The sequence below is a fragment of the Coregonus lavaretus genome, assembly GCF_964263955.1.
Source record: "Coregonus lavaretus genome assembly, chromosome: 2".
Classification (NCBI taxonomy): domain Eukaryota; kingdom Metazoa; phylum Chordata; class Actinopteri; order Salmoniformes; family Salmonidae; genus Coregonus; species Coregonus lavaretus.
Genome location: NC_139989.1, coordinates 43,637,960 through 43,663,332, shown reverse-complemented (window position 1 = coordinate 43,663,332; position 25,373 = coordinate 43,637,960). Strand labels below are relative to the sequence as shown.

General features: G+C 41.6%; 2 protein-coding genes across 2 annotated transcripts; both read right to left on the bottom strand.

The window, feature by feature from the left end:
• Nucleotides 1-243: 243 nt before the first annotated feature.
• On the bottom strand, nt 244-2,441 carry LOC311146113 (ADP-ribosylation factor-like protein 4D). The gene is made up of 2 exons (XM_084182582.1): nt 2,371-2,441; nt 244-1,581 (listed from the first exon to the last, which is right to left on the bottom strand). The coding sequence occupies exon 2, from the start codon at nt 1,437-1,439 to the stop codon at nt 834-836; it is 606 nt and encodes a 201-aa protein (XP_084038708.1). The 5' UTR covers nt 1,440-1,581; nt 2,371-2,441; the 3' UTR covers nt 244-833.
• Nucleotides 2,442-9,896: 7,455 nt separating this feature from the next.
• Nucleotides 9,897-20,251, bottom strand: LOC311146101 (transmembrane protein 106B-like). Its single transcript, XM_084182570.1, has 7 exons — nt 20,045-20,251; nt 19,174-19,384; nt 14,856-15,009; nt 14,559-14,699; nt 14,404-14,447; nt 10,887-10,940; nt 9,897-10,393 (listed from the first exon to the last, which is right to left on the bottom strand). The coding sequence occupies exons 2-7, from the start codon at nt 19,380-19,382 to the stop codon at nt 10,276-10,278; spliced, it is 720 nt and encodes a 239-aa protein (XP_084038696.1). The 5' UTR covers nt 19,383-19,384; nt 20,045-20,251; the 3' UTR covers nt 9,897-10,275.
• Between the last annotated feature and the right edge of the window lie 5,122 nt (nt 20,252-25,373).

The following is a 25,373-nucleotide window of genomic DNA, read 5'->3' as shown; positions in this document are numbered from 1 at the left end:
ATGTTTGACTCAAAAGGACACTTTTTCAATGATGTTCTCAGGCAAAACCACCTCAAAGAGCAAAAAGGGAAACTGGACTGAGGACTTGGAACCTATAAGTTATATGGACCCTTGGTATTCTGTTGAGAATAACATTAACAGCGCAAACTATATAACGCTTGGTCAGCATGGTCATTTTCACAATATTTCTCGCTACAATGTTCAAATACACAGAAGGAAAGAAGGGGACTTCCAGATAGTGTCTTCAATAATTTATTCATTTGTAAGTATTACAAAAAAATATGTACAGAATGTAAAAACAATTGGTTGTAACAATTTCACACCTCAAACATTTAAGTCTACCATGACAAGCAAAACTGTGGTGAAAAATTGCATCATGGCTAGCAGCCTCAGGCCTCGTGCCAGCCTGTGGTGGCAGGCATTTCAGTTCCAATGCCATCCAAACAGTGGGTTGAAATACAGTCCCTCTTTTGATCTACAAAAGCGTTGTCTTCCCCAACGGTAAACCTCTTCCATGCAACAAAGTGAACTACAAGGTAAACTAAATGAGAACTACCATGTCACTGGACGTTTGGACTAGACCGTGTTGGCATTACAGCTTGATAAAAAGGAGATGGCAATGTTTATCGATACAAAGAGCCGCTGTAAAGGGCTGAACGTAGTCAGTGCTGTGTCCAATGTATAACAGGTCCATTTCTCTGTCCTCTGGACTGACCCTCACTGGGAAACCAGAGGCAGATCCTTCAGGGCACAAAATTCCCATAAAATTCCAAGGAACACCAACAAGGTCCATTCTGCGGGTGAAGCGCCTTTCGGAAGCTCAGACGCACAGCTCATCTCTTCTTCTTACTGTGTCTGAGCATCTTCTTCCTCTTTAGGATCATTTCATATAGTTTCTCCAGGCCGGGTTGGAGCCCCTGGCCATTCAGCGCGCTGCAACCCTGGGTGTGGTGCAGTGTGGAGTTGCTAAGCTCATGGAGGGCCAAGGCCTTCTCCACCTCCACAGCAGAGACTGCCGAGTCCAAGTCCTGCTTGTTGGCCAGCACCAGAACAGGTACTCCCTGGTTCTCTGCCGAGCGACTGATGCGGTGGAGCTCCACCTTGGCCTCCTCCATGCGCTCAGTCTCTGCAGCATCCACAACGAACACCAGGCCATCGGTGCGACGCGTGTATGACTTCCACAGGGGCCGCAGCTTCTCCTGACCGCCCACGTCCCACACCTGGAAGGTGGTGGCGGCCCGCGAGCTTCCAACTGCTACTTTAATCCGTTCAGTGTTGAAGCCCTTTGTGGGGATGGTCTCCACAAATTCCCGGAGCTTTAGTCTGTACAGCAGGGAGGTCTTTCCTGCAGAGTCCAGGCCGATGACGACCACGTGCAGAGACTGGAAGTTGGGGAGGAAAGGAGTGTTGGGGGCTATCTCTGTTAGCTGGTTGCCCATTTTGGCTGGTTGTCTGGCCCTGATAGTGAGGTGGCAGACTCTAGTAGGGGAGGTGGTGGGTGTCTCCAGGGAGACGAAGCATTCACACCTACTTCAAAGGCAGACGACTGGACAGAGGCAGACGACTGGAGTCACTGATGACCTTATAAAAAGAAGGAAACGGGCAAGATGAGTTATCTATTTTATAGATGGCACCATGGATGACAATCATTCGGAAGTGAAGTCTACTGACTATGCTTTAGAAGACAAAAATGCCAATTTCAGTTAGCCACAAGTTTGTTAAAAACAACGCTGTTAATCTTTGCATAGCAGAAAAAACTGAGTTCCAATATGTAATTCTATGGAACTGCAGCTGAATTGCCCTTAAAGTTTGACAACAACACTGGCTATAATCGTGTTGACTTTTTTTTTTTACATGGCAATAAGAGTAGAAAGCGTACAGAACGCATTTTTCATACTAGTTTATCGCGTTATCTGCAGAAAAATTATTGACCGCGTTGAAATTTGTTTAGTCATTAAGACACTGAATATTCTGGTCCCATGTACGTAACGTTTCTTCAGCAAACTTCTCTCGTCTGTCCTGTTGGTTCGTTGCATATGCGGCTGCATAGTAACGCCGGTGTCGGTAACGTTAGCTAGCTAGTTAACCTTAACGCGATAAAATAAACAGATAGTAGAACACTATCGTGAAGTGTTGGCCGTCTAGGTAGAGAGTTGGGTAACTATTTAATTGCAAGTAATTTCAGTGGCCAGTGGGGTTATCAAACATTGGCTAGCTACTGTGGTGGACTTGCAATACTGGCTCTGTCTGTGCGAGAATCAATCTCTAACAGTGTCTAGGGACACTTAACGTTAGCGTTAATTAGTTAGCTAGTTGAACCGACACAAACAAACGATGTTCATTAGTTAGCACATATAAACATCATCTTACCTTTATAGCGTTTCTGTATTGAATCAGACAACATAATTCCAACACAGATAAGCACAAATCCACACTGAAGATGAATAATTCCAAAAGAAACTGTGCTACAAGCACCAGCAGACCTCTACTTGAATCTCCAGGCAAGGTATGGAACCAAAGGAGGTGAGCGCGACTGAAGAACACCAACACTACACCCAAGAGTGACGTAACAAAAACATGCCGAAAACACACCCAGTTCCAGCCCCCCCACCCCCCACTGCAATGAGTTTTAAAGGGAAAGTGCAGTGACCTCTTGTCAGAGGTCAACTTTTGAGCTCTTATCGACAATTATCAGTCTATTGCTATGGAATTGTCAAACTAAGGGAATAAACAAAGTAGGATATTGATTATATGGTTAGCTTGGTTGGCTGTCTTGGCTGTTTTGCCTTTTTTATTTAATCAATACATAATCGTAAACCACTAAACAGTAACAATCATGTTCAGTAGCCTATGAGAAATGTATATCAGCAAAAATCATGGAAATGTGTGTAAAGTAGTTGGGGTAGCCGCTTGAGGTCTGTCTGCTCTGAACAAAGTTGGGGGCAGCTAGGGGACAATGGATCGACTGTGGCAGTTTGAATGATAATGCCTTTGTAGTCTTTTCCTTGAACAGCACCATGATAACATTTCAGTGAATGACCCGCTGGAGTTGGAGTGTCCTGTATTCATAGGGCATGTGTTATGAAACCAGCCAGATCATATTAGCATATCTGGGAGGAATCCAGTTGCTACTCTCAGCACAAGACTTGCTGGTTGTAGCCTGTCATGAGGGGAGGATGCAAAACTACATGCAGATTTGAAAATAGAGTGGTTATCAGATGTACCCACAGTGCAGCAAATGGAGGGCAGATTTCACACATGGGAGTTAAATGAAAACTCACAGGGGTATTGAAATGGGGTCTGTTTTACTAAACATGACAGTAGCGCTCTCTATCGACTAATATGGGAAATACATCCAGATATTGTTCAACTTACACCTGAAAGATTCGCAGGTGCAAAACTATTGGAGAACGACAATGCATTTGGTAAGTTACCAAACGTGCATTGCACGTATTACATGATCTAATGGGTTGGAGATTTCCAGGCGCCTCAGGTGAGAATTGTATCTCCAGAGGGTGAACTACTGGGGTGAGTAATGATTTACTTTTACCTCTGACGCCACCAACTCAGGGGAGTGTTCAGTTGCTACGTAATTTGCGAGGCAGGTGGGAAATACTTGAAGCTGAAGAAATACATTAGCTACCTGCTTCAGGCTGTTGAAGTTCATCTTGCCTCTGAGGGAAAAACAGCTTTTTTTTTTCTCTACAGGGATTGTTGTAAGTAAAAGATCCAATAATTATTTGTCATTTTTGCATACTGAATTTAACAGGGTAGATATGTTATGGTTTTCCTTATCAATTTAGTATTTTAAAGTAGCTGTACTTGCAAATCATTTTATTTTGCTACATTCCTCATTGTATATCTTATTTCAATCGGTTAACCTAGATTAATAATCAACATATCAGATCCAGTACATCAAGAGGTTCATTTGAATGTCTTATATGATTTTATTTCATTATTGACTGTAAGTGTGGTTACTCTAGGTTAGATTTATACTATCTAGGGACAGCAATTTACATTTTTTAAATACACATTCAGTGAAAGTCCTAATGCAGCAGTGTGGAGACAGGGAGGGAATAACATCAGTGGCCCCTGTTTATATTAAGACAAAGACAAGACATTGTGCGGGCTGTCATGAATCAGAATAGGTGAAACAGTGATATAGGGGTTTGTCTGTCTATCAGGTTACAGCACTGGCACAGTGGTTTAATGACAGTTAGCTCCACTCTCCCACAGATGCTGGTGTAGGATGTCTGCTATGCATTGGGAAGCCCGGCGCCGGCAGACCATGGTGGACCGCAGGATGTCCAGGGCCAAGCAGCAGGTAGGCTACCGTCAGTAGGCTTGTTCCATAATTGATTAACACCGGAGGTGGAAACCAAAGTCGGACATGCGACACCCATGTGAGGGGCCAACCTCATTTCCTATTATTCATTTTGCAGGTTGTGTCCCTCTGGTCATACCTGACACCTCGGCTGAATGTGTCATGTGTGCCAGCACTGACCGAGAGCCAATGAATAGCCTTGAAATTTAGAAAAACATCATAATCCCTCACTCCCACCATAAGGTGCCATTAAATGTTATTGGCTACTGGCGCTTACAAATTCAAGCACCTCTTGAAACAGCAGAGCAAGGTGCTACCATATGCAATACAGTCCATTATCACTTACAAATAAGTTCGCAAGTTCCTGGTGGTAATTTGGTACTGAGAACAGGGATCATTGTATAGGATCTCCACTCCACCCCATTTTGGATGTTCAACATTGTCAGGTATTCAGAACTTGGAGGCCATTAAAACCTATCTAAATGGAGGGTGTAAAACTGACCCATCACTTGGGGTGAACCCCTCCCTGTCTGAGGTGTGCAACTGTTTACAAAACTGTGAAGTACAACACCCCTAGTTACAGTGGGGAAAAAAAGTATTTAGTCAGCCACCAATTGTGCAAGTTCTCCCACTTAAAAATATGAGAGAGGCCTGTAATTTTCATCATAGGTACACGTCAACTATGACAGACAAATTGAGGAAAGAAAATCCAGAAAATCACATTGTAGGATTTTTAATGAATTTATTTGCAAATTATGGTGGAAAATAAGTATTTGGTCACCTACAAACAAGCAAGATTTCTGGCTCTCACAGACCTGTAACTTCTTCTTTAAGAGGCTCCTCTGTCCTCCACTCGTTACCTGTATTAATGGCACCTGTTTGAACTTGTTATCAGTATAAAAGACACCTGTCCACAACCTCAAACAGTCAAACTCCAAACTCCACTATGTCCAAGACCAAAGAGCTGTCAAAGGACACCAGAAACAAAATTGTAGACCTGCACCAGGCTGGGAAGACTGAATCTGCAATAGGTAAGCAGCTTGGTTTGAAGAAATCAACTGTGGGAGCAATTATTAGGAAATGGAAGACATACAAGACCACTGATAATCTCCCTCGATCTGGGGCTCCACGCAAGATCTCACCCCGTGGGGTCAAAATGATCACAAGAACGGTGAGCAAAAATCCCAGAACCACACGGGGGGACCTAGTGAATGACCTGCAGAGAGCTGGGACCAAAGTAACAAAGCCTACCATCAGTAACACACTACGCCGCCAGGGACTCTAATCCTGCAGTGCCAGACGTGTCCCCCTGCTTAAGCCAGTACATGTCCAGGCCCGTCTGAAGTTTGCTAGAGTGCATTTGGATGATCCAGAAGAGAATTGGGAGAATGTCAGATGAAACCAAAATATAACTTTTAGGTAAAAACTCAACTCGTCGTGTTTGGAGGACAAAGAATGCTGAGTTGCATCCAAAGAACACCATACCTACTGTGAAGCATGGGGGTGGAAACATCATGCTTTGGGGCTGTTTTTCTGCAAAGGGACCAGGACGACTGATCTGTGTAAAGGAAAGAATGAATGGGGCCATGTATCGTGAGATTTTGAGTGAAAACCTCCTTCCATCAGCAAGGGCATTGAAGATGAAACGTGGCTGGGTCTTTCAGCATGACAATGATCCCAAACACACCGCCCGGGCAACGAAGGAGTGGCTTCGTAAGAAGCATTTCAAGGTCCTGGAGTGGCCTAGCCAGTCTCCAGATCTCAACCCCATAGAAGATCTTTGGAGGGAGTTGAAAGTCTGTGTTGCCCAGCGACAGCCCCAAAACATCACTGCTCTAGAGGAGATCTGCATGGAGGAATGGGCCAAAATACCAGCAACAGTGTGTGAAAACCTTGTGAAGACTTACAGAAAACGTTTGACCTGTGTCATTGCCAACAAAGGGTATATAACAAAGTATTGAGAAACTTTTGTTATTGACCAAATACTTATTTTCCACCATAATTTGCAAATAAATTCATTAAAAATCCTACAATGTGATTTTCTGGATTTTTTTTCCTCATTTTGTCTGTCATAGTTGACATGTACCTATGATGAAAATTACAGGCCTCGCTCATCTTTTTAAGTGGGAGAACTTGCACAATTGGTGGCTGACTAAATACTTTTTTTCCCCACTGTATATGCAAAATATCTCAGGTGCATTTGGTGCTTCTGCTGCATGTCAGGGTGCCTCATGTAAACAGCATTTACATTTACCTCTTTTGTTTGTGACAGATGACAAAGGACCCAAAAGAGCCAAACTCAAAGCCACTGGCAAAGTCAAATGCACCAGCTCAGCAGGCAGGTAATATCTAAATGTTTAATTTGCACCATTTTTTGTGTTGCCTCTAAAAGGGTCACAAACTTCTAACAAAACCATATTAATTATAAGCCAGACATGCTCATGTTATTATGTCTCATGAGTAGGCTTTCAGAAAAGGGGCTTTTGCATACTTATTTGTAAATCTCTGACCATGCAACCACAACCATCTTCTGACTGTAATTCAGGCAAAGAAGGGAATCAAATCTCATAAGCAAACAATTCCATGCCCCGAGGCTTCTGTTTAAGGAATATTATCTGTGGGCTCATGTTCAAACATAACTTTGCCATGTCGTCCAGCAAGGAGCCCACAATACTAGAGTCATTAATCCACAACTGACTCCAACACTTTGATGGAATTCATTTACTCTCCATAGCCTTCTATTGGCTCATGAATATCTCTGTAATCTGGTAGCTTCTCGCTTGCAGGCACATCAATGATTTCCAGTAACTGAGTCAACAACAGCCTATTCCACAGAGATGACATGAACGCACATCCTTACCACAAACAGAAAACCTCCCATTTAGAAGGAATGCTCAGCTCGGAGTGAGGTCTAGCATTGTCTTGCATTAGGAGGAACCCAGGGCCAACCGCACCAGCGTATGGTCTCAAAATGGTCTGAGGATCTCATCTCAGTACCTAATGGCAGTCAGGCTACCTCTGGCGAGCACATGGAGGGCTGTGCGGCCCCCCAAAGAAATGCCACCCCACACCATGACTGACCCCTGGCATTTGCCAGAGAACACCAAGATTGGCAAATTCGCCACTGGCGCCCTGTGCTCTTCACAGATTAAAGCAGGTTCACACTGAGCACATGTGGCAGACGTGACATGCTGGAGGATGTTGCAGGCAGCAGAACGTTCTCCACGGCATCTCCAGACTCTGTCACGTCTGCCACATGTGCTCAGTGTGAACCTGCTTTCATCTGTGAAGAGCACAGGGCGCCAGTGGCGAATTTGCCAATCTTGGTGTTCTCTGGCAAATGCCAAACGTCCTGCACGGTGTTGGGCTGTAAGCACAACCCCCACCTGTGGACGTCGGGCCCTCATACCACCCTCATGGAGTCTGTTTCTGACCGTTTGAGCAGACACATGCACATTTGTGGCCTGCTGGAGGTCATTTTGCAGGGCTCTGGCAGTGCTCCTCCTGCTCCTCCTTGCACAAAGGCGGAGGTAGCGGTCCTGCTGCTGGGTTGTTGCCCTCCTACGGCCTCCTCCACGTCTCCTGATGTACTGGCCTGTCTCCTGGTAGCGCCTCCATGCTCTGGACACTACGCTGACAGACACAGCAAACCTTCTTGCCACAGCTCGAATTGATGTGCCATCCTGGATGAGCTGCACTACTAGAGTGAAAGCACCGCCAGCATTCAAAAGTGACCAAAACATCAGCCAGGAAGCATAGGAACTGAGAAGTGGTCTGTGGTCACCACCTGCAGAACCACTTCTTTATTGGGGGTGTCTTGCTAATTGCCTATAATTTCCACCTGTTGTCTATTCCATTTGCACAACAGCATGTGAAACGTATTGTCAATCAGTGTTGCTTCCTAAGTGGACAGTTTGATTTCACAGAAGTGTGATTGACTTGGAGTTACATTGTGTTGTTTAAGTGTTCCCTTTATTTTTTTGAGCAGTGTAGTTTTATCATTTTAATGACTCTAGCCTGGCCAAACCAAGTCTCCACAGCAGCAGAGGTTGTCACGCTCTACCGTCCTCTCATTAGAATGGGGTCTGTTAAATAATACATGGGGGCCACACTCTGCGCTCCTACTGTGTAGTGGCTCAAATATCACAGATGAGGAGTTATGGTGATTGGAAACCTGAGGTTTGTGGCAGGCAGCCAAGTCTTGAATTATGTTCAGGAGAAACAAACAGGAGAAAACGCTTGGTTACGAGTTCAGGTAGTGGTAATAATATTGTTTAAAAAATACTTTTTCCTGTTTCATTCTTACTGGATGCAACCCCCAGTGAGTGCCTGTCATGGGTGAGAAAGGACTAGATGTAGTTGCCAGCCCGTTGACATGGCTCACATACGGTTAATTGGCATGACCACTTGTGTTGTGCTATTTGGCAGGTGAATTATCGACTGTGAAACTACAGTCACAGACAACTGCACCAGTTGACAGGAAGAATGACATGTTCTTAGTAACAGCACAACGCTGATTACAACATATCTGTACAAAATCTTAGAGTACCGTATGAGCACTTTTGATAACTTCCTCACGACTGTCGTATCCACCAACATGCCATTTTCTTCTCCTTCTTGTCTTCCAGCCGTGAATGAATGTTCACACTGCAAAAACAAGCTCCAGTACAGTGCTAAGATTGACAACAGATACTCAGTGAGTGCATGTGATACTCTGTGATAATGCTATGTATTATTGATACAGTACATAATATTATAGGAGTGTTTATTTCTCGATTTTACAGTCCATACAGTACTCTCAGCAGTGGTGAAGAGCCCATATCCAGTCATTGGTGAAGAAGACCCATATGGACCGGACCCAACTGTCATTCGTCAAGGCAACTTTTTCTATGCAACTTCAGCACCACACTGTGGCTATTTCAAAGTACGACATCCTTTAATCATGTGACCAAACAAAGAACATGGAATCAAAGCCTGAGAAAATATTGTATTGAATAGTTTCAAATGCTTATAATTTATTTCACTGAGCTGACAAAGGTGAAAACAATGCACTAAAACCCTTACCTCAAGGAATAGAGAAAGTAAAAGATTAAGAGTATTTTTAACAGGGTACAAGAAACATTGCCATGATTATATTGTAGCTCAAGAACACAAGGCAAATAAGTAAATTGGTTAGCTTCCCCATTCCAAAAATACCTGTGTTGACACTACTTGTCCATGTGGATTCCAAACAACTTCACCATTTTCCCCTCACTAATAATCTCATTTCAGTGACACAGGAAAAACCATAGATGAGTTAATATCCAGATCTTCTTGTTATAGCTCTTAGTTAGCATTCAATTACAGATAGATTATGGCTTAACATAGAAATCACATGGGTGGTCAGTAGTCACAATCACATTCTTAGATTACAAGTCAAAGACAGAGAACTGTGATTCCATAGAAAAGTTCTAAACAGTCTACTACAGTCATTATGTGATCAATGCTACATAATTGTATGCATAACTTTAAGAACACTTAATTTTGACCTATTTTAACCAACATCAATTAAATATAAATGAAAACACATACAAAAGTTGGCTATCTGTTTTATTGGAAATTATGCATTACTCTTTCAAAAATGTGCAAATTTGTAATCCACTCAAGTATTTCAGTATCTTGGTAAAGAAAATTACTTTTCAGAACGCAGAGCCTCCAACCACAGAGATGACCCTACTTATAAAGCAAGTGCTACAGAGGTGCATAAAAAAAGAGGAACAGAACATTTCAGAGCTTTCATATTAATTTCAAGCTCCACATTTTTGCTGTTTCTTTCTTCCCCATAACTTGAGGGAACATTTGCATTTTTCAAGAAAAACCAACTGTATGGCTTTTGACCACAGTTGTTCACCTCATAGCCTTATTGCTTACTCCTCAGTCTTCCCCTCACGCCCCTCATTGAGCCCTCGGTCTCAGGGTGTAGGGTTGATGAGGTGGGGTGTTGTGGTGTTAGCCCCACAGTCTATGTATTCAAACGTGTCCAGGGAAAGCTGCTCAAAGTGGGCCAGGTAGTAGACAGTCATGGACATCCTGAGGGAGGTGGAAGATAAAGATGGTTATACCATTTTCATTTATTATTTAATTCATTAAATGTAATGATAATTTATGTAATTGTACCAGATTTAGTAAGCCAGCTATCAAGGTTTCCTAACTGCAACCATGAAAGAAACTCTCCCTTGAGCCATCACTGTAAAAACTGGGCCAAGTTAACAAGCAATACAGCCCTTTTTATATCACTTCCTCAGATTTTAACCACTGATAAGAAATAAATAGGTTAGTCTCTGACCCCATTGGTTTACTAGGTGGGTGAGGTTGTGTCCATTTATCATCAAAACATTTAGTCATTAACTATTATATTATGGTATTACATTTTTCCCCACAGAACACAGATTCAACATGATTCTTGTTCATTGTTGAATATATGCATTATAATGTTAATAGAATCTAAAATGGCTAAACTGTGGGAACAAAGCTACATTTGGGGGGTGTTTTACCCATACTGACTGACAGGGCACATACTCACTGAAGATGGACAAATAACGTGTGGATCTTGATTGTAGATTTCTTGCAGTAATTGCTGGGAAGAATAAATAGGAGAAAATAATGAATACCTACAGGATTTCCTTATGAAAGATCATATGATTTCAAAACAACCCACTGGGCACAAACTTCTTGAATTAGCGTTGTTACAATGTAATTGGTCAACATATTGTGATGTGGAAAAAATATTGGATTTGACGGTGTTGTTTTGACGGTGAAATTTCAAACACAGGATTGTGCATGTCATCATGGTAACCAAATTTCAGACAAACGTATAAAATATGTTGAATTTGTACCTTTAAAACAATGTCAGAACGTCAACTTTATATCCATTATCAGAAAAAAACTATAGGATGGGCAGCACCTCCTACTGGAGAATTCATCCATCTACAGCTACCCTTCAGTCTCCCATCCAGGGTTTTAACCAAGCCCAGCCCTGCTTAGCTTTGGGATTTGTCATTGACTATTACCAATGTGCTATCGTGACAATTATTGTTGAGAGCTATCCACTTTAAAACTAAATACATTCACTGTTGCTAATCAAAGTCATTCCAAAGGGTAGGTTTAACAGAGCAAATTAAATTGTGACCATACTTTAGGACTTATTTAATAAATTATGCTATTTAGGCCTATATAGCATTTGCAAAGTCATCAACAGCTATTCTTTAAATTCAACCCAGAATTAATCTAAAAATTGACAATACAATAGGCCTAGTGTTTCAAGCTCTGGTTGACTTCAAATGTAACGAGGAGATGCACCTTCTGCATGGATAGTTCCATCTGTGCCAATGACTTAGTCTGGCTTTAATTCCAGTTAATCTACAAATGTATAATTTATATGTTGGATTCATATCTCCATCTTAACCAAAAAGTCAAAGAATAGAACTAAATAAAATCAAACTATTTAAAGTTTAATTTTATTTTGTCATATTCTTTAACTTAGATTTTTGGTTGAGATGGAGACATAAACCAAACACAATTCAATATCACTTTTGAAATACAATAAATAGCCTATTAACTTGCTATGTGGATGCTATGCTATGTCTCCAACCCAAATAAAAAAGTTAAAGAATAGAGCCCCACAGTTGAAGTGTCCTAAAAGGCATAAAACCTAGCAGTCAAACAGGGAAATGGTTCCAATCATTTTTCCACTATTCATTTTTCCCACAGGGAATTTTCAGAAACACTTAAAATAAGGGCTCTGTTTCGTGTAGGCTTACCCTGGCGTGACATTTTGATAACCATGTAAATCTCTCGGACAAGGTGACTTTTATCAATATATTCGGCTCTATTTACTCAGATTTGAAAAAGCTAATTAGCGTCAAAGTAGACATCATGCAAAACTACAAATCCCTGCAAGCTCTAGCTGACACCTTTGCTAACAGGTATTGTGTCAATTTAAAACTTGCACAAGAAAGTTCAAAGAATTTTCAGTTTAAAGAAATGTTGCCAATATATGAATTACTAAATAGTTTATAGTTAATCCAGAGATTCTTACCTTTGCCTCGATTCGGCAGTCTCGTCCAGATCATCATGGCATTTGTAGTTCTTTATGATAGCCACATTAGCATTTCATTTGAGGGGTAAATACAGGCGAATATATTGATAAGTCACTTTGTCCTAGAGAGATTTACACGGTTATCAAAAAGATCACGCCAGGGTAAGCCTATACGAAACAGAGCCCTTATTTTAAGTGTTTCTAAAATCCCCTATGGGAAAAATGAATGGTGGAAAAAAGATTGGAACCATTTCCTTGTTTGACTGCTAGGTTTTATGGGTATTATGACTCATACTGTGGTACTCTATGGGACTAAGCCAGTGGCTCAGATGTAACTATCCAAGTAGCGGATCCAGGTAACTGCCAAAATAATGGAAATACTTGAGTAAATGAGGGGATACAAAGTATATTGAACACAGGTGCTTCCACACACGTGTGGTTCCTGATCCGGAGTAAATTAAGCAATTAACATCCCATCATGCTTAGGGTCATGTATAAAAATGTTGGGCAGGCCACTATTCTGGCTACCATGGCTATGCCCCATAGGATGACAAGTCCCCCATCCACAGGGCACGAGTGGTCACTGAATGGTTTGATGAGCATGAAAACGAGGTGAACCATATGCCATGGCCATATCAGTTAGCAGATCTCAACCCAAATAAACACTTATGGGATATTCTGGAGCGGCGCCTGAGACAGCGTTTTCCAACACCATAAACAAAACACCAAATGATGGAATTTCTCATGGAAGAATGGTGTCGCATTCCCTTAGAGTTCCAGGCACTTGTAGAATCTATGCCAAGCTGCATTGAAGCTGTTCTGGCCAAACACCCTATTAAGACACTTTAGGTTGGTTTCCTTTATTTTGGCAGTTACCCATACCTCTCCTTCAAAAATGTTGATATTTGGTTGCATTGTCAACCAAACACAATTCAATATTACTTTTGTAATACAGTAAATAGCCTATCTTACAAGAGAATGTAACATTCAACCTTAAAATGAGTAACACACCCAAGGCCACATTGAGGTTACTGTAATTATAAATTTCTTATGTAATCATATAATGTTTGCATGTTCAAAAAGCATGCATAAGTCGTCACAGGTCTGTGGAGATCTTCACAATTTCTGTAATCTGTGCCGAATCTCGAACGGCATTGATCACTTGCACCATATACTTTTAATGTAATTTCAACTGCAATCCAGGTCATTTGGTTCTGCTTTTAAAAGAAGTGCAGTGATAACACAATCTGTTTTATAAATAAACAAAATCTGACATTGCATTTCCATTGGAATTTGGTTGTGCTCTTAAGATCGCTGAAAGCATAGTGATAACACATTGGAAATTCAACTAACTTTTGGCTGTCTTTTTGAGTGGGTGAATATAGGTTGTAATCTCATTGATCAACGTGTCAACCAAATATTAACCAATTATCCACGTTGAAATGACATGGTGTGCCCAGTGGGAATGCTTTTGACTTGTTTTATGAATAAGAAGTGCTACTGCTAGTGACAATTAGCCTGCAACACATGGAGGAAATGGAGATGGATTACGCATGCCAGTGCTCCCAGCTAAGCAGGTTATGCTAGTTTATGTATGCTTATGTACTTTTTTAAGACAAATAGTTAATATCAATCTGTTCAAACATTTGATAGTAATGCCTCAGACTTGTTCTAAATACAAAAATCCAGTTTTGCTTTGTCTTTATACATTATTCAAAAATAACTATCCAAGGAAAAGGAAGGAATTAACTGTCTGTAGAGCACACTGAATAAATTCTCAGATTTACAGCGACATTACATTCATATGACAACATGCCACAATCAAAATAAGCTGAACTTTACAGCACAACTCATTTAAAAGGACTGCGTCACTATATTGTAAGTGTTACCATGGCACTTTGTATAACCAAACAGCCACAAAAGCAACTTTATGTCTCAGTACTGACTCGATGGAAGATTCAGCACCAGACATAATTTAACCAAGGTTATAGTTTGTACTTACTTCAGACCCTCCTCCACTAGCTTGACAGGAATCTCAAAGGCAAACTGTCAGGGGAAATAAGGAAGCGCGTCAGTGAGTCAAGTAACAATATTTAGAGGCTTACAGAAGCTAACGTCTCTGCGGTATAGCAGTTGGTAATGAGGGGAGGTGCTCACCGTTTTGTCAGTGAGTGGTTTCACAGTGGTGACATTTTTCATATCAGCCGTGCCCACAACAGTTTTATAGAAAAGAGCCTGCACTGTCAAGTTGTAGGCCTGAACTGTAAAAAAGTTGTCATTGGTAATATTCAGGATGTTCTGTGATGGGAAAGAGACAAGGTGATTATTACATTCACCTCCAAAACACACACTCCAGTGATGCAGAGGAAGAGACAAGAGGCCAAGAATTGTATGGCAGATAGAAACCGTTTTGACTGTGTGGTATATGGATGAATAAGGCCAATGAGGTCTCACCGTGATGTTCATTTGGACAGTTTTCGGGGTGAAGTAAACATAGACAGATTTGACAGCCACGGGTGAGAGGATGACACTGCGAGGAAACAGGAAGAAGAGGACCAGCGAGCTGACCAGCAGGCACAGCGTCACTGACACGGTGACATACAACTTCCTATAGGGGGACACGATATGTACAAGTTGAGAATTGATTAAAGGCCCAGTGCAGTCCAAACATTTTTTTCCTGTGTTTTGTATCATATTGTGATGAAACTAACGCTGTAAAAGTGTGACAGAATTTGACGAGTGTTATTTCTTGATAGTTGCTGGTTGAAAATACAATCTACACAGGATTTTCTAATCAGCAGGTTTGCATGGGCGGGAGTTTCGGCTTTCCATGGTGACATCGCCATGCGGTTAGTAGACCAATAACAAAAAGCTCCAAACATCTGCAAATAACAGATAGTTTTCCCCACTCCAGTCATGCTGCGTTCAACTGCTAATCGGAACTAGAAAACTCTGAAATGTACGACTTGCTAACTGGTTGTTTTACATGTGCTGCGCAAGTCGGGAGTTTCCTAGTTCCGACAAGCATGTGAACACGGCATACGACCACTCCCAGACAGTCTTAACAAAATTCTTGCTTGAGAAATAGTTTTGCTAAAAAGCAATTTTTTCCCCATTTTAATGGAACTCTATTACAGTAAGGTAATTAATTGTTACCCAGAAATGATTTGATATTGAAAAAAATGGCTGCATTGGGCCTTTAACATACCACAAGCATTTTCATGCAGTACACACAAACACACCTAGATACAGATGCACTCTGACTGAACGCAATAATACTCTGCACACAACACACTGAACATTACATTTACATTACATTTTAGTCATTTAGCAGACGCTCTTATCCAGAGCGACTTACAGTTAGTGAGTGTATACATTTTTCATACTGGCCCCCCGTGGGAATGGAACCCACAACCCTGGCGTTGCAAACGCCATTCTCTACCAACTGAGCTACACGGGGCCCAGATATACATTTTATTCTCTCCTGTTTTCATCTGAACTCCGTGGCGCAGCGGTAAAACCTGGTTCACATTTTCAGTCGTTGGCTTTAGTAGCCTATAATCAGTTGGAATATCATGCTTGCTTTTTGGCCAAGTTTACTATTTTTCAAAAGTGGAATCTATGGTATTATTTAGGATGCTTAAGACAGAAGCTTATACTATACTAAATAAAACAAATTATTTCCCCTGAATGTAACTAAATGATGACAGTGAAGAAAGAAAACATTCAACTGTGTGTTGCATTGAAACTCAAGTCAAAGGGTACCCATGAACCGGTTTTATCTGGGACAAATGGATTATCAATTTGTCTTCATTGAGTCCAAATGGTTGCTTCCATTGACCTGGGAGTTGTTGCGTTTAGTCCAGGGATGTCAATCATACGGCCCGCGGGCCAGAACCGGCCCGCCAGATGGTTCAATCCGGCCCGCGAGACGACGTCCACTTTTTTTTTTTAAAGGAACAGATATTCCAAATTTGTCCAGCAGAGTTCGCACTGAAATAACGAGAGATCCTGAAATAAACAGCACGTGACAGCAACGCGCCCAGAATGCGCCATCTGCCGATCTTGCCTTATCGTTATTAAGCTCTTGTTGTCAAAATTACCCACATTACCAAAATGTCTTTGTCAAAAAGGAGAAAAGTTGACACAGAGTGCAGAGTTTTCCAAGAAAAATGGACTGATTCATATTTATTCACAGAAGTGAATGGGAAATCTGTGTGCTTGGTGTGTAATCAGCAAGTTTCAGTGCTCAAGGAATATAATATTCGGCGCCACTATGAGACTCATCATGGTGAAAAATACAACCATTTGCGAGGACAACTGAGAATAGAGAAGATAAATGAATTGTTAGTGGGTCTGAAGAAACAGCAGTCTGTTTTTACCCGTAGCCGAGAGGTCAGTGATGCAGCGATGAAAGCTAGCTACCTTATTGCTAATGAGATAGCGTTAGGATCCAAGCCATTTTCTGAGGGTGAGTTCGTGAAAACATGCATGCTAAAGGCTGCAGAAATCGTGTGCCCTGAAAAGCGACAGGCCTTTGCCAACATTAGCCTAACGAGAAACACTGTCGCAGATAGAATTTCAGATCTCTCGGCAGACTTGGAGAGCCAAATGAATCACAAAGTCAAGTCATTTGTTGCATTTTCAGTTGCAATTGATGAGAGCACTGATATTACAGATGTTGCTCAACTGGCCATATTCATTTGTGGTGTTGATGCGACTTTGACAGTCACCTAGGAGTTCCTTGGGTTGGTACCTATGACGGATACTACAACAGCAGATGACATTATGAGCTCTCTCGTTGGAGCGCTGGACAGAGTCGGAGTGGACTGGTCCCGTGCCGTCAGCCTGGCTACAGATGGTGCGCCATCAATGATTGGGGGAAAAGCAGGCGTTGTGACAAAATTCAGAGATAAAGTACAGGCCGCAAATGGAGGACAAGAGTTTTGGACATTTCACTGTATTTTGCACCAGGAAGCATTGTGTTGCAAATCATTAAAAATGGATCATGTCATGGAGGTGGTTGTCCGCACTGTTAATTTCATCAAAGCAAGAGGTTTGAATCACCGTCAGTTTGACAGTCTTCTCAGTGATAAAGACATTACACATGGCTTGCCATACCACACTGAAGTACGGTGGTTAAGCCGAGGTGCCGTGCTGAAGCGTTTCTTTGAGCTACGAGAGCAAATTGAACAGTTCATGGAGAAAAAAGGCAAACCAGTGAAGGAACTTAAATGCCCAGAATGGGTGCAGGATCTTGCCTTTCTGGTGGATATTACAGAGCACCTGAATAATCTTAACAAAATGTTGCAGGGCCGCAAAAAAGTTGTCACTCAGTATTATGACAGCTTACGCGCATTCAAGTTGAAACTGTCACTCTGGGAGACACAACTATCTAGCGGTGACACCGCTCATTTCCCTTGTCTAAGAGATGTGCGTGCGACCGGACTTAATGCTGACATGGCTCAATACAAAGACAAGATTGCTGCGGGAGTTTGAGCGACGGTTTCAGGTCTTCGGTGAACTTGAGACAGAATTTGCCGTTTTTTGCTCGCCATTCACAGTCAAGGCTTCTGATCTGCCCGCTGACATCCAACTCGAAATAATTGACTTGCAGTGTGATTCAGGTATAAAGGACAAATTTGCCTCTGTGGGCTTGGACACATTTTATCAGTATCTCTTGCCAGGGTGCCCCAAATTAACAGCCCTGGCTGCAAAGGTTTTATGCATGTTTGGGACTACCTATCTTTGTGAACAGGTTTTCTCTGTAATGAACATCAATAAAACAAAGCTGCGCTCAAGGCTAACACACAAGCACTTAAATGACATTATGAAATTGGCTGCTACTCAGGATTTGACACCTGATATTGATGCAATCGTGAAGGCTAAAAGATGCCAAGTTTCAGGAGCAGCCGGTAGGCCGCAGTGAGAGAAAGAGAGGGGAGGGGGTTAAACAGCGAGTAGGTCAAGTCTAATTGTAAGACTTGTAATGCTCTTTAAGAGACGTTTTGCACTCTGAAGAATATAGTTCTGTGAAAAAATAACATTTACTGTGGTAATGTAATATTTAAAGACCATGAACATTGTGATAACGTTCTTCATAGCTCCCACTTTAGTTTGTGCATAGTGTGGTGAGTCAGTTCAGGTGGTCAGAATGTATACTGTACATTAAAATAAGATAAGTTAATAAAACAAGTTGTTTTAATCAAAGTGAAATGCAATTTTTTCAGTTCCATAGGCTTATCTGTGAATAAATGTTTTGTGCCTTTGTAGATCCACTGTGATCTGTGAGTTATAATGCACATATGTAGGCTAAATGATAAATTAAGGCATAATATTGAAAAACAAAGGTAAAGATTTGGAGTTGACGTTATTTATAGGTTATTTTGCTATTATTTTACTGGCCTGGCCCACTTGAGATCAGATTGCGCTGTATGTGGCCCCTGAACCAAAATGAGTTTGACACCCCTGGTTTAGTCATTGAGACACTTTAAATACATGTTAGAAGCCCACAAGTACAGAATCCCTCCCTTGAACTTAAAACAACACTATAATACTGGATACAAATAACACACAGTTCCATCTTATCAACTTAGGATAATTGATTCACTAAAGAAAAGCCACCAATTAGTATGTCCTCCCAAACAAACAATTATTACAGTAAGTCAATATACATGGTGATTGCAAAACACCATAGACTTACAAAGGACCTTCTAAATGATGCATGTGGGAAAGAAAACAATTGTTGCTGGAAATCTCAACATGGTCTTACGTGTGTTGTGGTTTCAGCCTCTGATCAGTACAGGGGATCACTGCCACCAATTTGCTCTCCTGACCTCGTGGGATGCGGCCCGTGCCCTGGCAGGTAGGGCAGTCCAGTGTTTCCTCAGAGTGTCTCCTGTTAGAGGTCTTCCTCCTGTCCTGCTGGGGTATGATGGCCTGCTCATCATTCTCACTGGGTTGACTGGAACCAGCTCCCATGCCTGCCAAAGAGACAGTCATACATACAGGTAACTGCCAAAATAAAGGAAACACCAACATAAAGTGTCTTAATAGGGCGTTGGGCCACCACGAGCTGCCAGAACAGCTTCAATGCGCCTTGGCAAAGATTCTACACGTGTCTGGAACTCTATTGGAGGGATGCGACACCATTCTCCCACAATACATTTTATAATTTGGTGTTATGTTGATGGTGGTGGAAAACGCTGTCTCAGTCGCCGCTCCAGAATCTCCCGTAAGTGTTAAATTGTGTTAAGATCTGGTGACCGAGACACACACACACACCTGTGGGGACACATTTGACTCCCATTCAAAATCCTATTTTCCCTAACCTTAACCCTAAAACCTAACCCCCCTAGAAATAACCTTTTTCTTTGTGGAGACCGGCAAAATGTCCTCAGTTAGTCAAATGTTTGTTAATTTACTATTCTTGTGGGGACTTCTAGAGCAGACATCTTCTGTGAATTTAGACTACAATTTAGCAAAAGTGTATCAAATAACTCATGGCGAACGTTAGGGTTATAGTTCTAATCTAAACAGTAATTTGACTACGCATTTACAACACTGCATACAAGGCTTGTGATAAGAGTTTCGTTTCTCTGCCACCCCTGAAGAAAACAACTTGTTGCAATCTGTTTACTCACCTTGTTAATGGGGTGTTACAATTTATAAAGACGGCGCCGTCGTCATCAAGATGATCTGTAATCTAACTCCACACCATATGTCTCTCACAGCAGCCGTGAAATTTTTTTTCGTCTAATATTCTTCTTATGTTGGTCACATTCCCACTTCACTCGCTGAGCAATTTCCTATCCAGATGATGGTGACACAGCGTAATTTTGATGCCTCCCACAGGAAAGAATTAAAGCTGCAATATGTAACTTTTTGGCCGACACGACCAAATTCACATAGAAATGACAGTTCTAGATCTATGAGTTCTAGATCTGTCATTTTCATTGAAAGAAAGTATAAGAAGCGTTAGATCTGTTCTATTTTTATGCTTCCCGTGATTAAGTTTCATTTGAGTCTTTTACTTTCAGTTTTGTCAATATATTTCACAGTGGTTTAAATGGTAATGATTCTTTACACTGCACTTGCTTGTTTTGTCACAAACTGAAATTAGGCTAATTTTAGCAACCAGGAAATGGCAGAGCAATTTCTGCATAGTGCATTTTTAAAAGGTTGCCTACTCAACACATTTTTTAAACAAATAAAGTCAAATACATACATTGATTCCTGGATATGTTTTTGAGTATGTGAGCATTTTAAACGTTTTATGGTTATTTACTTAGCCTTATTCAAAAAAGAGAAGTGACATCTCTAAATGTGGTAACTTTTATTAGAGACAGATATTTGTACATCACAGGTAGCCTATGTCTTTTAATTGCCTGGAAACCCGAAATTGAATTTTTACGTACTTTACCGGTTGTCTGTGAGGTTGGTCCTTTTGATGATAGGAATGTGAGACAATATATCCACAGGAAAGTATAATTACATCAACTTTCCAAAGCCCTGGTAGTGCATTCAGATTTCTATCCCCTGAAGCATGCGCAAAACCATGTAAACACGTGCACGAGCTCGGCAAGTAGTGCATGTATTTGTATCTTGTGCGCATGCCGGTAAAGTACATTAAAATATAATTTTATTAAACATTCTGGCTTGTAGAGGTCGTGAGAATAAACTTTTCCTGATTCAAACGCTCAGTTCGGCACGACCTAGAATTCAATGCAATTCAACATCAGGGTTCCAGGCAAGTCTTTTAAGTGCAACACAGAAATAGTTCAGACAATCTGCACACTATCCCTCCCCAAAAACTTTTTGGCGTTTTCTCATTCTTCACCCTCTATGAAAATATCCTGCCCTTATATGGAAGGTATGAATGTTTCATGTACATGTATGTAGAAATGTATGAATCTCACTGTTTCTGACCTCCATTAACCTGCCATCATTTCTGACATACATTTTTCCACTGTGGGAAAAGCTTACTTTAATTTTAATTAATTCAAACACCACAATCCTTATTGTCCTTTAATTCAGTTTCTCCTTTACACCCTAAAAGTTGACTCATAAGTGGCAATAAATCAGATACCACCACTTGGTAGGACAGTACATTTTAGTCATTTAGCAGACACTTATCCTTTGGTAAGGCAAACCCTAAGAACCATGAAGACTACACTATACCAAAATAGGGTTGATTCAAAGGGTTTCTGTATTAACATAGATTTTTACCAATATCCATTTGCTACATTATATGACTGATCACTGCAAGTGCTATAATTCTTTTTCACAATGCCCACAACCCTGTCAAGTTCCCCTTAGTGTGCAAGATTTAAGCAAACCTTTCCAGTAACTTTTATTTTCTACAAATATAAACATATAGTACAGTGCAAATTCAAGCACGATGACATGAGCAAGCTTCAACCAGAAGAACATAGGCAAATCTTCCTTTACATTTCCAAACAGCCCTCAAGCAATCAACTCTAAAACCAAAAATATTTTAACAACAAAGATTACCTCCTAAGATCACCTGAAACACGTTAGCATTTCTATATTGGAAAATAATAAAAGCATTTCAAACTTGTTACACACTGCTTGATTTCAGTTTTCAAGTTTTGAAAGAACTTGACGTACATTGTTTTTTAAAAATAATTATATAAAGTGGAAAAAATTATACCAAGTTTAAAGAATGATACCAAGTGGAAAGAGACAATGCTTTTGATATACACTGCTCAAAAAAAATAAAGGGAACACTTAAACAACACAATGTAACTCCAAGTCAATCACACTTCTGTGAAATCAAACTGTCCACTTAGGAAGCAACACTGATTGACAATACATTTCACATGTTGTTGTGCAAATAAAATAGACAACAGGTGGAAATTATAGGCAATTAGCAAGACACCCCCAATAAAGAAGTGGTTCTGCAGTTGGTGACCACAGACCACTTCTCAGTTCCTATGCTTCCTGGCTGATGTTTTGGTCAATTTTGAATGCTGGCGGTGCTTTCACTCTAGTGGTAGCATGAGACGGAGTCTACAACCCACACAAGTGGCTCAGGTAGTGCAGCTCATCCAGGATGGCACATCAATGCGAGCTGTGGCAAGAAGGTTTGCTGTGTCTGTCAGCGTAGTGTCCAGAGCATGGAGGCGCTACCAGGAGACAGGCCAGTACATCAGGAGACGTGGAGGAGGCCGTAGGAGGGCAACAACCCAGCAGCAGGACCGCTACCTCCGCCTTTGTGCAAGGAGGAGCAGGAGGAGCACTGCCAGAGCCCTGCAAAATGACCTCCAGCAGGCCACAAATGTGCATGTGTCTGCTCAAACGGTCAAAAACAGACTCCATGAGGGTGGTATGAAGGCCCGACGTCCACAGGTGGGGGTTGTGCTTACAGCCCAACACCGTGCAGGACGTTTGGCATTTGCCAGAGAACACCAAGATTGGCAAATTCGCCACTGGCGCCCTGTGCTCTTCACAGATGAAAGCAGGTTCACACTGAGCACATGTGACAGACGTGACAGAGTCTGGAGACGCCGTGGAGAACGTTCTGCTGCCTGCAACATCCTCCAGCATGACCGGTTTGGCGGTGGGTCAGTCATGGTGTGGGGTGGCATTTCTTTGGGGGGCCGCACAGCCCTCCATGTGCTCGCCAGAGGTAGCCTGACTGCCATTAGGTACTGAGATGAGATCCTCAGACCCCTTGTGAGACCATATGCTGGTGCGGTTGGCCCTGGGTTCCTCCTAATGCAAGACAATGCTAGACCTCATGTGGCTGGAGTGTGTCAGCAGTTCCTGCAAGAGGAAGGCATTGATGCTATGGACTGGCCCGCCCGTTCCCCAGACCTGAATCCAATTGAGCACATCTGGGACATCATGTCTCGCTCCATCCACCAACGCCACGTTGCACCACAGACTGTCCAGGAGTTGGCGGATGCTTTAGTCCAGGTCTGGGAGGAGATCCCTCAGGAGACCATCCGCCACCTCATCAGGAGCATGCCCAGGCGTTGTAGGGAGGTCATACAGGCACGTGGAGGCCACGCACACTACTGAGCCTCATTTTGACTTGTTTTAAGGACATTACATCAAAGTTGGATCAGCCTGTAGTGTGGTTTTCCACTTTAATTTTGAGGGTGACTCCAAATCCAGACCTCCATGGGTTGATACATTTGATTTCCATTGATAATATTTGTGTGATTTTGTTGTCAGCACATTCAACTATGTAAAGAAAAAAGTATTTAATAAGATTATTTCATTCATTCAGATCTAGGATGTGTTGTTTAAGTGTTCCCTTTATTTTTTTGAGCAGTGTATCATGATCACCAGGCCCCATGTATTGTTCTGAAAAGAACCCCCTCCCTCTGAGGACAATATAGAACAGATTGAAGACATTTTCTAAAGGTGGTTAATTCATTTTTTGATAAATAAAATACCTTAAACGGGGTCTTAAACAATTATAACATCCTTCACTTCTTGAGCAGCTAGTCTTTTGGGTTTGCATCAGTATTTGTCTTCCATGTGCAACAAAAAATCATATATTTGTATATTATATTTACATTATTTTTCTTTTTAAACCTAAATATGCTCCTAATCAAGAATGGGGATTAATATACCCTCTTAAAATGGAATTAAATGGAGTGCATCAATGTAATGGTCCTCATTTCAAAAATATCCATAGCATGTTGTCACCCATGGCACGACCTCACAGAAAGTAGGGGAATTATAATCTTCAATCAATAAGACACGCATCATATGTCTACAGTACGCTGATACTTTGAACAGTTAAGCTGAGAAAGGTTTAAGCGTGTGGGGGTGGGGGTGTGTGTGTTTAATTGCTGTGATCTGAAAGAAGCATAGCGTTCTCCAACACTGACAGTCATACACACTTGGAATGAGGACCTGACGTGTCCACTATTCAAACACTCTATGAAGTTGATTAACATCATTCAATGTTGACTATTGCCACAGCTTATAGAAGTAAGTCCTATATGGTTCTGTCTCTCTGTGATAAATATATATTACACCCAACACCCCTTCAGCTAAGCTTACACATACTGTAACTCTTGTTGAATATACCTGGTCTATGGCTGCATATTCAGCCTGTATTCCAATCTATGACTTCAAGGCTGAGTATGCTTTTGACAGGAATGGCTTGGCGATAGCAACTTGTGATATGTTTACCATTTGTTTCAACAGAAATTAAAGTGTTCTCCTGGAAAGAGTAGGCCACCTCATCCACCCCCCTTCAGTCTCCCCCTTTCCTATGCAAAAGCCAACAGCCAGAAACGGCCATGTTAAATGAATCTATATACATACTGTAGCTATTTGATAGCCTAAATATCCCAAAGTCTGTGGGAATGTCTCTTTAGGTCATAGTCAGGATACAGTGAGGGAAAAAAGTATTTGATCCCCTGCTGATTTTGTACGTTTGCCCACTGACAAAGACATGATCAGTCTATAATTTTAATGGTAGGTTTATTTGAACAGTGAGAGACAGAATAACAAACAAAAAATCCAGAAAAACGCACGTCAAAAATGTTACAAATTGATTTGCGTTTTAATGAGGGAAATAAGTATTTGACCCCTCTGCAAAACCTGACTTAGTACTTGGTGGCAAAACCCTTGTTGGCAATCAGAGGTCAGACGTTTCTTGTAGTTGGCCACCAGGTTTGCACACATCTCAGGAGGGATTTTGCTCCACTCCTCTTTGCAGATCTTCTCCAAGTCATTAAGGTTTCAAGGCTGACATTTGGCAACTCGAACCTTCAGCTCCCTCCACAGATTTTCTATGGGATTAAGAACCTTAATGTGCTTCTTCTTGAGCCACTCCTTTGTTGCCTTGGCCGTGTGTTTTGGGTCATTGTCATGCTGGAATACCCATCCACGACCCATTTTCAATGCCCTGGCTGAGGGAAGGAGGTTCTCACCCAAGATTTGACGGTACATGGCCCCGTCCATCGTCCCTTTGATGCGGTGAAG

What these genes read in the sequence shown, in the direction of transcription:
- LOC311146101 (XM_084182570.1), bottom strand. Translation starts at nt 19,382, where the DNA reads ATGGGAGCTGGTTCCAGTCAACCCAGTGAGAATGATGAGCAGGCCATC. An exon ending in CTGTCCAAATGAACATCACG is followed by an intron (nt 14,700 to 14,855) that starts GTGAGACCTCAT and finishes TTCCCATCACAG; the next exon opens with AACATCCTGAATATTACCAA. An exon ending in CTAGTGGAGGAGGGTCTGAA is followed by an intron (nt 10,941 to 14,403) that starts GTAAGTACAAAC and finishes TATTCTTCCCAG; the next exon opens with CAATTACTGCAAGAAATCTA.
- LOC311146113 (XM_084182582.1), bottom strand. Translation starts at nt 1,439, where the DNA reads ATGGGCAACCAGCTAACAGAGATAGCCCCCAACACTCCTTTCCTCCCC.